The sequence below is a fragment of the Chrysoperla carnea genome, chromosome 5 (genome assembly GCF_905475395.1).
Source record: "Chrysoperla carnea chromosome 5, inChrCarn1.1, whole genome shotgun sequence".
Taxonomy (NCBI): domain Eukaryota; kingdom Metazoa; phylum Arthropoda; class Insecta; order Neuroptera; family Chrysopidae; genus Chrysoperla; species Chrysoperla carnea.
The window spans coordinates 34,096,005-34,111,254 of record NC_058341.1 but is presented as its reverse complement, the minus strand read 5'-3'; the positions used below and the strand labels follow the sequence as shown (position 1 = coordinate 34,111,254).

Below are 15,250 nucleotides of genomic sequence, written 5' to 3'. Positions count from 1 at the left end.
AAATTGAAAGATTTTCCTAACAAAAGAATCCCTCTTCATATCTTCATGGACCCAGAAAACTTAATTAATCAAACGGTACATTTTGGATTAAACCATCATTATAAGGGTACACATTAATGTACACACACATACACCAAAAAAAAAACTTTATCACCTGTCCTTATTAAATGTTTACAATTATTACATTTACGAAAAAAAATATACAACATTATCATTTTAATCCCCCTCTACCCCTACTCATCCTCATCATAAAATATATACAGAGAATATTATATTAAATCAGTATAATACCCTAGGTATTATCATATACGTAGTTATAATATACGAAGAAAACCTATACTGAACCAAAGCCACCAATCGTGTTCCGACAAGAGTAAAATCATGGGCGTATACAAAATACCCCCACTTCATAGTCAGTATAAACACAACCCTAGTAAAGTTAAAAACTACAATTCATATCCTTGATAGAGTTCAGTTTGCATTTGGAATAAGAACAACTTGTTTCAAAGTACCAAAAAAAAAACTTATCAGTTTATATTATTTTGGAGTAGTTTAAAAAAACCAGTTTTGTTTTTGAGCAAAGAAAAAAACGTGTGTGAAGTTTTTTTATGTGTGTTTTTATTTTTGAGACTTTACAAAAACAGTTATAATGTCGAATCATGGAATAATCGCATCATCACGGATATCTGAACCAAAAGGTATTTATCGTTTTTTATTGATAATTTTTATTTTAATGAAAATTGGTTGAAAGTTCGGTGGGATTAATTTTTTGATTCCTTTCTCGTAGATTTCCCGGATATTAAAAAAGAACCAGATAGTTCATCACCATTGTTAACACCCCCACATACACCCACATCCGATTCACCGTCAAGTAGTATGATGATGACGTCAGCGTCACCGTCAAATCATGCGCAGCATCATCAATTACCGGCACCGCCAAAAGAACAATTACAACAAAATTTTGTATGGATTAATAACCAATATCATCCAACTACCTATGATATTACTTATCACCATCATCCCCAAAGATTACAACCCTCTACGTATTATCATCATCAACAATATCATCATACACATCCAGCATTTCATCCATATTCTGCGGCACCATCCTCATCAGCCGCAAATCATCATGGGTCCACAAATTTTATGTTAATGAATCAATGGTTACGAAATGCTGCGCATAATTATTATGGAAATACAAATTTACCGCCAGTTCCACCTGCCGTACAAACTGCAGCCCCAGTTAATCGATTACCAACAGGACGACCACCAATGCCAGCTAAAGCAACAACAGCCGCTTCATTACGTCCAAAAAAACAATTTATTTGTAAATATTGTAATCGGCAATTTACTAAATCGTATAATTTATTAATTCATGAGCGCACACACACCGATGAGCGGCCGTATTCCTGTGATATTTGTGGAAAAGCTTTTCGACGACAGGATCATTTACGAGATCATAGGTAAGCATCAATCAATTTTTTTTTACACTTTTCCAAGTTCATAATTGTGCCTAGCCTAATCCTGACCTATAATACTATCGTCTTACAGTTTTTTAACGATTTTGTTTTTTTTTCTAGATATATTCACTCAAAGGAAAAGCCATTTAAATGTACGGAATGTGGCAAAGGCTTCTGCCAATCAAGAACATTAGCAATCCATAAAATCTTACACATGGAAGAATCACCGCATAAATGTCCCGTTTGTGGCCGCACCTTTAATCAACGTTCAAATTTACGAACACATTTATTAACACACACAACATCACAAACTGTACAAAAATCACAACAAATTGATTGCCAAGTTTGTCGACAATCGTTCCATAATCGTGATGAATTAACACAACATGAATTAACCGTTCATTACAATCATAATTCACAAGAATCAATTGTTACATCATCCACGACTACATTATTAGATTTATCATCGAAAACTTCAGGGAAAATTGTTGAATCACCGTCAGCGCTTACAACCCCTGTACCTATTGTTAAGAAGAAGCCATTAGGGTTTTCAATTGAGGATATTATGCGTCGGTAGATTGAGATCATTTAGTTTTTTTTGTCGTTCAAACCAAAGATAATTCCAAAATAATTTTAGAAAAACCAAAACAGTATTAAGTTTAAACCATTTTACTTGAAAGTATTAGATTTTTTTAGCGGGGGTTTTTTAACGAGTGATTTTAGAATTTAAAAATAAGTTTTTCGATTTATTCTAAAACTTAGAAACTCACTTTAAATTTTCAACTTTCACCAATATTTTTATTCAAATTTTGGGAAATTTTCTTTCAATTCATTCGAAATTTGCAATTCTGATTTCAATGTTTCTCATGAGTTTCATATTCCGCTTGTTTCATATTAAACATTGGTGATATATTTGGCCAAAATAAAAGACTTTGCGAAGGTTTCCAAAGGGAAACTCAAAAGAGGGGAAGTTAACTGTGTAAAATCTCAAATGAATTTGAATTAAATTATACATAAGGCCCTAAAAATTTACATGGGCTATTTTTATTGGATTTCAAGTTGGCACAATTTTGATCTATTTTTAAATAAATCAAAAATATAAAACGCCCAACTGAATATTTTTCAGAAGTTTTATAAAATTTGATGAAAGATGACGTTATATTCCTTAGAAATTTAAAAGTGGGTTTTTATACGAATACATCGAATCACAAAAATAATACTCTAGAAAAAAAATCACTTTGGAAAAACCTTCAACTTCAAGACTGAATTATACTTTTTGCTATAATATTAAAACACTTTTAAAACTAATAATTTATTTAATTCAAAGAATCGCAGAATTCTTATTAAATCAACGACTGCCCCATTTTTAGTTTTTTAAATTCTAATAATAGGGGTCAGTTTTAAATATAATTCATTCAAAACACAGTCTTAATTAAATGGTTACCACATATTATAAACAATACCTCATCAATTTCTTCAAACAACACTTTAACAATAATTTTTTGATCTCATAATTTATACAAATGGTTGTTAAATTATTAATTTAAATTAGATACTGTTATTTAAACTATTAAATACTCTCTTAATTAATTTATTTTAATTTAAAAAAAAAGGGGTGGATTTGATAATCTTGCGTTTAAATAACAGTTATTTAAAACTTTTTTTTGTGTACTGATAATATGTAATTATTTTTTTATGTAAATAGTTTTTTTTTGTGTGTAGAGTTATTATTTAAAATTATTGTTTTTTATTGATTTAATAATTATAATGTACATAAAAAACGCATATATTATTATTATTATAAATATACATGTCTAATAAATTAATTTAAATCATTCAAAAATTAAAATTAGTTGAAATTAAAAATAAATGTTATTAATTAAAAAGAACTATTTTGAGTTTTTGTTTTTTACTTTCTTTTCAGAGCTATTTTAATATGATTTAGATATTTTACAAATAGTTATTTGAATACCTCCAAATTTACATTTTACGTATAATTACAGTTATAGAATTAGGGTAGTCGAAAATCTTCGACATTCAAATTTAGGCCAACAAAAACATTGCATAGGTTTAAATTTTAAAAACTATCAATTCTATTGAACGACACTATATAATTAACTTTTTCTTCTTTCTCGCAAAACTTTTGTTTTATAATATTAAAACCATTTCTATGGAGTTTCTTGAATATCCTGGACGAGTAATGTGTTAAATTAGAGGTCTTTAATCAGACCGAATTCTTAAAATTCGTAAAGTCACTATTTTTGACTTTTTCATTCGAGTTTTATACTAATAAGAGATATGTGATCAAAATTTGACTGATTCAGGATTTCTTAAGGTACCTATTACATTAATTGTGATAAGGACGCAATGATCTTCAATACGCGCATTGATAATTATGATTCCAATTTTCTCCCTGTGACGATTCGTTTATAAACTTTTGATACAGATATTCAATAGAAGCTTTGGATACATAGATACATAAATTTGTTTTGGATACATAGTTTTTTATGAATTAGAACTTAAAAAGAATCATGAAAGCTCCATTTAACCATATTGCAGTTAAACTTTCAATTATAACGTTAATATATTTTTATTTATCGCTTAGAATAAATAATGTAATGTCAAACTTACTTTGGTCAAAATTTTTGCAATACAATCGAATAATATCAGATTCTTCCAAAGAGCTTGCAAGCTGTGATATCTGTGTTAAAAATAGGAAGCCCGCACGCGTTAGAAAAAGAGACCCTTCAACAAATTAAAATGAAAATTGAAAACAAAATAAAATGATAATGTTTAAATTGTCTCAAATTATTTGTCTTAAATTTTACAAAATAATCCCCAAAAAATTGACAGTATTTTGGTATTTTGTTTTACATCGACAAATTATTTTATTTGCTTTAAGTTTTCCAATTTCCAATTTTTTGATTTTATAAAAAATATAATCGCAAACTTATTTTTAAATATTTAATATAAACGCTTTGGCGAAAAGGGTCCGTGGTAGAAATTTTGATATTGGATCCTTTCAAGGCATATCCCTGTTTCTTCGCAATTAATGCATTTTGATTATAGGTTTTTAATATAATTCCAGCACAGTCCTTACACCAGAATGTTTTAATTGTATTAGGTGATTAATAGGAATTATTTTTAATTTTTAAAAATATCCTAATAAATGTTCAGATTTGCTTTTTTATCGTGCTAGTTTTTAAATTAAAAAATATATCCGTTATAGACTTAAATACTTACATCTGCAAATTTTTTTAAATAAAATTTGTAAAGAAAATTGGCATGACACTCCATGAGCTACAATATGGCAAACAGACATCATTAATTTTCATCCACATATATTTATTAATGTAAATGGCAAACCAAAACATAATTAGATGAGTTAAAGTTCCTTGTCATTCGAACAAAATTAATGAATTATTTTCTCCTATTTTGTAACATACAGTACAATGCTAGAAGAGACAATCTCTTTTTTTATTTTTGGGAAGGTATTGCATTGAAAAATGGGCAATTCAATGTACAAATTGTGTTTGGTTACAATAATTCGGATTATTTTATTCTTTACTAATTTGTTACGCTAAATAACCATAGCAAATAAACCACCCAGTGATACAAATTCTTAATATTTTATGAAAATAAAGTAATAGGTTTTATTTTTTTCAGGTAAAGTTGTTTTCAATTTAAAATACCCCTACAATATTTTGTAAATTTTTGCAAATAGAATTTGAAAACATTAATATTAGTCGTGTCATTTTAGCATTTCATAGAGAATTTTTTTGTACCTCAACCTATCGAGCCAGTTTTTTTTTAAATGATCAGGAAGGTCCATATACCGGAATCTACATCTAACTTTTTGCCGCTAGAAAGTTTTGGTTTTTGCTTTGGACCCAATAGGAAAATCATTAGAATCCATTTATGAGGTGATTTTTAAAATTTTAAAATCTTAAAAATATGGGACAGAAACGTTTACTCTGGGATTTTCGGGGTCTCTCATCACTATTCCGAAGTTAGAATGAAGATGTACTCCCCTCTTCTGGAGTAATTCGCCCCCGCTGATCCAAAACAGCAGGATTGTGTAAATATTAGACAAAATGGGCCAAAAAAGTATTCTCGGCGGTTTTTGGGTTCACTGATCACGATTCCTAAGTTACAATGGGGATATACTCCCCCATCTTGGGGTTTTTCGCCCTTCGTTGACCTAACACTGCACTTTTCTGTAAATATTCAATTTGGACCAACGGGGTAGATTACCCCAGAAGTGGAGGAGTATATCGAAATTCTGACTTCAGAATAGTGATCAGCAACCCCGAAAATCCCTAAATGTACGTTTCTGGCCTATTTTGTTGCATATTTTCAACAATACATAAAAATTTTTACATAATTTCCTAAATGGCGGTTTCATGGCATGCCTTAATAAGAGAAGTTGAGTATGGCTCAAATAATTTAGAGTGTTTCTTAATCGTCAATAAATTTGTATGAATCTGATTCTACAGGGTTTCGCAAAAACGAACTAAAAAATCTATCCAAAAAGGTCTTCACATAAAAATTATACTAAAATGTGTGTATGAAGGTCTAATTTTATATTACATCCCGCTGTTTTATTGTACTTTATGCTTATTTAAAATGTATGTTATATGTCACATAATCGCAAATGACAACAAATTTTAACTTTAAAATGCATATTAAATAAATTAACATGATTATTTGAAAGTACTGTAATATTTATTTTAGAAATCTTTTTAAGTTTTCCATGTAAAAAAAATGGTTTTGTATTCATTGAAGTTATATTTATTTTGTTTGCATAAACACTTGTGTATGGTATCGTATTGTGTATATCATTCTTCCTATGTAATATAATGATGACATCTATGAGTTTATGCTTGAACTAATTATTTAAATGTACCAATTTTAAATTTGAATATAATCATTTTCTTTCTTATTCTTAAATAAAACTCCAGCTAAACTAATTTTCAATAAATCGAAGTAAAGACTTACGTAAAGAAACTTTTTTGTGTCAAATATTAAAAATTAATTTTTTATGGTGGAAGCGCAATGAAGTTATAGTTACCAATAAAAAATTCACAATATTTTAACTTTTCTCAACACTTACAAATATTTGGCATTAATCAATTCTCAATGAAATCAGAAAAAATGTTGGATAATACATTTTTAAACATAGCTGTGAGTCATTGCGCTTAAACAAACCGGGCAAATAAGAAATTTGTTACCGCAGGGAGTTAAAATAAATAATAATTAATAAGGAATTGAATAAATTGAATTATCAAAAATTGTGGAACATCATTCGGTTTTATTCATGCAAAAAAGTTGACAATACCTACAATCATTAGTAAATGGTAATTTTCGATAATTAAGTTGATAGTTTATCAAAAAATGTATAAAAAGCTTTGAATGAAGTGGCTAAATGAACTTTAGCTATTTAAGAAATTCATCGAAAATGAAAACCTTTAAAATTTTATATGTTTTAAGTCAGACATCTAATAATTTTTTTGGAGTTTAAAAGTTATGATATCTAATACCTAAGCGAAATCAGAAGGAAAATTAGACATTGTATAATGTTTTTATGTTGTGTCGTACATTTTGTTAAATTTTAGCCCCTTCAGTATTCAGGATCCACATTAAAATCATCGTCAGGATCAACAATAAAAATACTTAGATTTTATAAAAAAAATTAACTAAATATTTTTATTGAGGATTCGGGGATATAAGGGGATACATTTAACAAAATGCATAAAAAAGCTCACAAAATTCTCATCCAAATTTGAATAACGTTTTGCAGTGTCCGCTTCAAAAATTAGAAAGTGATTACATAAAAAGAAGAAGTAAAGATATTATTTTGTCGTCGAAAGAATGGATAGATATTTGTTGGAGAAATGAAAAATAAGTTTAAATTTAATAATTCTAGCAAGAAATATATATCTTTAAATTCTAAAAAATATTAAGGCACAGCAGACAAATGGTCTAAGTTCTAGATACATTGTTAAAGGGATTCATTTTTTAAACATTACCTACATTGAGAAACAATTAAAGTAATTTTAATTGTCGAACATAAATCCAAAATTTTTGATGTAGGTAACGAAATAGAAGTGTTCGTCGATTCGTTTTTATTTCAAAAATCATAAATAATAATAATAAATTTTGATGAACTACAAAACGCACACAAACGAAATTAAATAATTATTCTTTGGGAAAAGGATTTAATTTTTCTAAAACGATAAAAAAATATTTCCGATATATCACAATTTAGACAGGTGCAAATCAACTCACCAAAAAAAATGATCAACATTTAAAAAAGCATCGACTACAAAATATATGTATAGAAATTATTGAACGATTAAACTAATTGCTGAACAATTATTTTTTATTTGACCAAAGGCCTTATTTAATTTATTTATTCGTATTTCATCTCTTCTGCGTTTGCTTTTTAATACTACCTGCCAATCATTTTGAAAACAATACAAAGAAATAAACTTACATTGAGCAACAAAAGTTATCACCCTATCTAAAGATTCTCTCAATTTTTCCAAATAAATTCGGAGTTAAAAAACAGTTCTCGGGTACTAAATATAACAAAAATAAAATTGTGGTTGATTTTTAAGTAAGCAGTTTTAAAAATAAGTTTTTGGAAAGTTCTTTCAAATAAATATTCTTTGTATTTTGAAAAACAAAATAACTTTTCCTTCGTTGATCTATAAATGATTTTGAATGTTTCATTTTGTCAATTCTTGACCGACTTTGATGGTTTTTGTATCTAACGATGGTAAAATTAGAAACTCATTGATAAGCAGAATAGAAGTCTACTGTCTTTCATAATAATCGAGCCGCTAATTTATATTTTTGACTGTCCCATTGAAATAACATTACAAATTTACAAAACACCTTGCATGGTCTATAAGTTTGTTATTAGAACTATGTGCTTTGTGTAAAAAAGTGCAGTATCAAAAAAGATGGATCCCAAACTCCTTTGGCAAAAGATGGAAAATATCATTTCTACATTCCAAAAAAGTCTTAAACATCAATGAGGCAAATATATACAGAATCTTCACATAAAATTTTCATGAAAGACTTAAACCTAAATTTCGGTTCCATATCGGTAAACCACCCTCATTTGAAACCTTAATCCTCGCTGAGAGGGAGAAGATTTTTAGTTTAAGTTTAAATTGAGAAACGAAAGCCATTTGAGTGATACCATATGTTCCTGATTCAGTATTATTTATTTCTTACACAACGTTATTCCCTTTTGAAATGGGGTGTCTACTTTTGTATCATCTTGTATGTATTGTTCTTTTTTTTAATTTTTGTGTAATTTTCACAATTAAGTACAATTAAATACATGCTAAGATTTATTTATGTAAAAAAATAGATATATTAAAATAAAATAAAAAAGTTTTAGTGGGTTCCTTTTTAATTCGCCTGTCAAAATTTTTATAAATTTGATTTTGTATTCCTGAATTTAAATCAAAATATATTATTAAATCAAATCAAAATTTCTTTATTTAATTGTTCTCAAATTATATTTACAATTTATTATACATTTTTTTGTTTGTTGGTAATTTAGCTGTAAATTTTGGAAACAAAAACATATGGATTTTAAGTTTTAGAATTTGTATATTGCCAGTGTATAAATGATATGTTAAGACTCTTTTCAATTGATATTCTCTGCCAAATATCTATTAAATAATTACAAAGAGTTTTTTTTTATTTTCAAATTACCCATATCAGACGATCAAAAATTTAAAAAATCGTTGCCTCGTGAAAAATTTATAGAAATCAAGTTTTCCGATTGCTATTCACAACAAAAGAAAGCAATTGACAAAAAATGGTACCTCGAATCTCTCAAAAGATTTGAATACTATAAAAATTAAAATTCCCTGCATGAAGTCAGGTCTGATTGGTTCGTTTCTGTCATCGTAAACGAATGGACCGATTATAATTTTGTGTGTGTTTGTTTGAAAGGTAATTTGGTCGAGAGTGTTCTTAGTTATTAACACGTCTTTTCTAGTATTTATCGGATACAGAATCCAAAACTCAAACTTGAATCATAGCTTAAAACAGTCTCGATCAAATTACCCTCTAAATCGGATAATAGAAGCTACGATGCCACAGACAGGCAGAAAAAAAGACACGCTAAACTCACAACACTCCTTTTTTAAACAAAAAATAATCATCGAAACAAAAAATTGAAAGTCTGAATTTTCATAAATTCGATAATTGAGTGGTTAAAACATATATTATCTTTAAAACTCAACTTATTACCATTACCAATCTTATAAAAAATAAGAAATCTACGAACTCATTTCATTGTGGTTCAGTTATTTTAATTTGGCAAACATTTATTTTAATTTGGCGGATGACTTTTGAGCTAAATGTCTCCAGTTAAGATTCAATATGTGATAATTATCTTAGTACAACCTTGGCACTTTTTCCCAAATATCTTTGAAAATATAACACTCGTATTGCCACTAGCAAAGTTTATGAACATTAAATTTGAATTAATTCACAAAAATTTTTTTAGGAACTAATTTCTTTCGAAAGAAAATAAAGAAGAAGTTTCTTAAAACGTAATAATTCTTTGTCAAAGCTATTATAGACTAGTTCATTATAACATTTTCGTCAAAAACCTGTGCTTTTGTAAAATATGAAGACTTAAAGTAAAACAAAATTGAAATTAGTGGATTCGAATGACTTAATGATGAATACTTATTATAAATTTGATTTACTTTGGCATTAATTAATACCAAAATAAAATCAGCAGAATTATCTAAAAGGGTACTATCCAATGTGTGGGATCTTGAATACTACTGAATTTGATTGAATTATTCAGTTTTTAAGTTTTAGTGTCGAATATTTTTTCGTAAAAATAAAAATATTTTTGTAGATAATTAGAATACAATTTGATTAAATTTCTCCGTATTCTCAGGACAGCCACAGACAGATATAAAGTTTCAGGATATAACATAATGACATACATATAGTACCAAATACACTTGATTTGTAACAAAAAATTTGGTAAACCATAAATTACATACTCCTGTGGTGTCTTTATACAAGAAGTCTAGTTATAAAACCATATAAATAAACAAATAAACCAATTTTCATTCAACCGTAACGATTAGGTTACTAGGAGAACTATTTAAACAATGGAAAAAGTCGAAAAACTTTCTTAGGAACTCTAACCATCAATATACACCATATATATACTTTTTAAACAATGCATAACAATACCATTAAAAAGAACTGACTTTTAAACCAAATATTTAGCTTCTGAGTAATAAAATCTTATTGAATTCTTACCCAAAAGTTAACCAAAAAAATATATATATGACTTTTAAACCATATTTTAATATTTTTATGATTTAATTGCTCTAATTTACACCAAAAAATTATAAAAATCTCTAGTAGCTTTTTTTTTTGTGTGCTAAAATTAAAAATGGTATTCTTGTGAACAAAGATAGTCATATACTAGAACCTTTTTTTAAAATAATTTTGTCCCTTTTTAGTGTGTGTTTTATTTAAATGATTTTTGAGCAGTTTTCTAATTTATAGAATGATTATAAAATGTTTTACTTATTTGGAACTCAATATGCAGGATGATTCAGAAGTTGATGTTAAAATTTTGTATTTAGATAATATATTTATTTACTTTAAATACTGAGCGTGCAAGTCAATGTGTCAATTGGGGTGATGACAAAATTTTTTTATCACATCGGGTGAACAATTCTCCTGCACGGACAGAAAAATGAAGTTGGTTTTTTAAAATGTCTTTAAGTACACAAAATATGAATGTTTAAAACTCTTAATTAAACAAATATGAAGATATATACTCTAAAAGTGACGACATTATTGATTATCACCATAAAGATAACATATAAACTTTGTCTTGCAAGAAAGAGGCGTGTAGCAATCTTTGCACGCTTGTAACTTGTTCGTTTTTTATTTAATTTTTATTTAATATTCAAATTTTGTTATGGTATCAAGTCTGGTTTTCCATTTTTATGGCTAATGTGGCAAATTCGATACTTGTAGTCATCTACCCAATTAGCTTTTTTATCCAAAAGAGTGCTCAAAAGCATACCTAATAGTGTGATAATGAGAGAGGATTGAAGTGGCTTTTAGCGTCTATGAGAAATTTTCTTAAAACCTTTGACGTTTATGTAAAAAAAAAATTTTCATATAGGCTGTTCCAAAAACACATACTGATACTCTCGATTGAAAAGGTACCCTATCTCACAATTATGAATTTCACCGGAAAATTTTAACGCCTTGTTTAAGTGTTACATGCCTGCCAAATGTTCCTTATTTGCATATTGAGCAGTATTTTGTACATTAACCTTTCACAAATCAAGGCTCATTCCACCATTTTTGTGAAAAGTGGGCTTTAATACATTAGACACTGCTTACAGCCGTTTTTGTTCGGATAAAATTTTCTGTTCAAATTTATACTTAACTCATGGTGGAACCAATTTCTAAAAATTAAATGGTTTTATTTGAACGATTGCGTAGACTTCTATTCAAGACTTCCTTAATATAATAAAACCGTCTTAAAATCGATCATTGGATTTAGAATTTCGATCATGCAAAATTATGATATGTAGATGTCGTTGTAATTACAATGATAAATTCTTTTTGTTTTAAGATTGAATTCTACGTTTTTTTATGGTGGAAGCGTTGGATAAATTCAGTTTTATAACACTTGAATATGAGTTATGCAATAATCCTACATTGCTTATATATTCCATACGTTTGGCAGTCACAACATCAAATATAAATATAATCCTATATGGTTTCATTGTACCTCCACTGTTAGTCAAAATATATTTGAAAGACGTCACTGTAATAGAAAACTAGAACCTAAACATTTATTATACATATATTTTTACAAGAAATCAATATATCATATTTTTTTCTGTCTGTCAATCATATTGGGTTGTAAAAAGAAACCATTGCACCATTCATTTCACCACTGGTATTTTGCGCTACTATGTTATAATAATTATGTTACCATGAACACAAAATTTCGCCTGGAACCACAAAATATGTTCTATAATAAAAAATAAGAAGAAGTATTAACAATGATTTACAATCTTTACAAAACCACACCAACAATATTTCAAAATCGATACATATTTTATGAAATGTATGTTAGACATTCTGATTGGTTAATGTTTTAGTTCGACAGACGGATAGACTAGTTAAACAATTATTAGGTATGTATATGTACTGCAAAAAAATATAAACAATAGCGGACTGTAGTGTTATTATTGCAAAATAGTATTGTTTTCCCATAGATTTCTCTTTTTTTGTGTTTCTTAAAATTTTTGTAACAATTTAACTTTTTCTTAGTTCATTTAAAATGTGGAGGTACCTACTTCAAAAAGTATGTTAATCCTTTTATTACTAATTTATCTTATCACATATACAGAAATTTTGGTATTTTTACACCATGTATATACAAAATACATCAAGGTATATTAAGTTTTATACCCTGTATAAATAAAATATATCAAGGTTTACTAAGTTTAGTCCCAAGTTTGTAACGCTTAAAAATATTGATACTACGAACATTGTATTGTATCTTTCTAATACCCAAACGAGCACAAGGTAATTTTTTTAAATTCGTAATAATTTGAATTACTTACATTATATTGATGAATTCGATAATTTTTATCTTCGAATTGTTAGTTTTTGATAATGGCCGTAGTGACTTGATAAACTGTTTATTTGCCCTCTCAAAAATACAGCAAAATGTATAGGGTTCTTAATTTACAGAGAGGGCGAATATTATGTTGTAAAAGGTAGCTCGAACTGAAAACTCATTTTGATAAAAAAGTTCAATAGTTTGGGCGCCTTTATCAACATTGCATGTAATGTTACATAATGATTTTTCCAATAGTACATTGTACTACACGTTGCACGTATTGCGATTGACAATTTTGATAATTTTGGAAGGAATGAATACAAACTAAAAAAAAACTTTTTAATAGAAAGTAAACGTATTAGCAATAACGTACAAAAGAAAAAAAACAAGTGTTTCCATTCATATAAGGGATGTACGAGCAGGGTAGATTTAGGGTTGAAAATCTCCAGTTTTACATATTTCCGCGGTTTCGATTATCTCACAAATCAGTGGCAGTGCTTATTCGACGCGTAATCACATATTTAAGAACTGAAAAAGTTTTCAGCAGAATCAGTTTGCCGTTTTTTAATGGTAATAAAAAAGCTGAAAAAACAGTATCTGAAAAGTGGATAAAAGACGTAAATAAAAACATAATTCACAATCAATTCTTAGTGCCTATACATTCTTAATAAAGAAAAATCGTAGATTTTTCACAATATTTTTTGATTTTGGGCAAGATGATGATAAATTGGTAAATTTTTGTGGTGTATAATTCTTATGGTATTAATTTTGACCTTGATAAACTGTGTGTGTAATTTACTTATTTAGATGCAGTTTTTTTTTATATTTCGCAAACGGTATAAAAATATAAACGCAAAAACATGTATCGACTCTTTCTGGGAGAAAAAAAAAGTCAATTTCTTTAAACACTTTTATTTTCCACCAAGTTTAAGAAATAAAAAAGCACGTCAAATATTTGTAAAGCTCACATTATCGTCTAAATACTTCACCTAAACCTTATTATCAACCCTTTATAATAGTTCAAGTTATTTCAAAAACACCAACAGATATAAAACACAATTTTAGATAAAAAATTGAGTGATATTTATCAAAATTAAAATGATATTAAAATAAAATTATCAAAATTGTAATAGCTAAATAATATCTTTCATAGATGCATCTATAACATTAAAACAAAAATTGTATAATAGACCGTGAGCCCATAATCAACCAAAATTATGTTTACTATTTATAAAGTATATAGAATGATATACATACAAATAATAATTTTCAGAACACTTCTTCCATGTTTAGTTTCTAAGCTACATATATTTCGGGAAAGTTATTTTCATAATCTGCAAAAAATACTTCAAAAATATATTTAAATTTTTTTCTTTTCATAAAGTTGGTGGTATAGACCTTAAGGGCCCCACTGACATGAGAGGCTTGTTTTGTCTGTTATTTGGAATGTTGTCAATTTTTGCAGAAGTTAAAAAGTGGATTTTTTGATATTTTAAAATCATATGCGGATGGCAAAGTAAAACATCGAAATTCGAAAAAAAATTCGATTAACATATGCATACTTACCAATAATATCAGCTTTCCAACTGATATCCAAAAAGAATAATAGAAATTTCGATTCATTATGGAGTCAGGGTCTATAATGAGTTTTTATAAACTGTAAAAATAGGCAAAAACTATTTAAAAAAGTCATTTGTTATATAGACAGAAGAAAATATTTTGGTACTGTGATTAAATTTTGGTAGCATAAACAATTTACTACCACAAAGATTTAAAATAGAAAAAAAATTGTAGCGTAATTATAACAAGACAATTTTGGTAAAATTCTAGGATTCAAAAGATTATTATTGTCTTTTAATTTTAGGTTATTGTTATTTTAATTTTGTATTTTTTTTTTTTTTAATATTTATAAAAAATACGATTTTTAAGGCCAAATCTAAGCTGTATATAATATAGTTTAATTTTTGCCTATGTTTTTTTCCTTATTTGTATCATAGGTATACACTTAATTATTAAATAAATTCATATTTTTTATAGGATTTTCATATTATAGACTTAAAATTTTGTAAATAGATTTACATAAAACTAGCTAACGCTAGCTCGATTTAATTGGAAATTTTTTCAATATTTC

General features: G+C 27.4%; 1 protein-coding gene across 1 annotated transcript; it reads left to right on the top strand.

The window, feature by feature from the left end:
- The first annotated feature begins 496 nt into the window (after positions 1–496).
- On the top strand, positions 497–2,163 carry LOC123300209 (protein odd-skipped). The gene is made up of 3 exons (XM_044882737.1): positions 497–698; positions 788–1,463; positions 1,581–2,163. Exons 1-3 carry the CDS (start codon positions 650–652, stop codon positions 2,035–2,037), a joined length of 1,182 nt encoding a protein of 393 aa, XP_044738672.1. The 5' UTR covers positions 497–649; the 3' UTR covers positions 2,038–2,163.
- Positions 2,164–15,250: the final 13,087 nt, after the last annotated feature.

Coding starts and splice junctions, on each gene's coding strand:
- LOC123300209 (XM_044882737.1), top strand. CDS start 650: ATGTCGAATCATGGAATAATCGCATCATCACGGATATCTGAACCAAAA. Junction 699..787: donor ACGGATATCTGAACCAAAAG/GTATTTATCGTT, acceptor CCTTTCTCGTAG/ATTTCCCGGATATTAAAAAA. Junction 1,464..1,580: donor GATCATTTACGAGATCATAG/GTAAGCATCAAT, acceptor TTTTTTTTCTAG/ATATATTCACTCAAAGGAAA.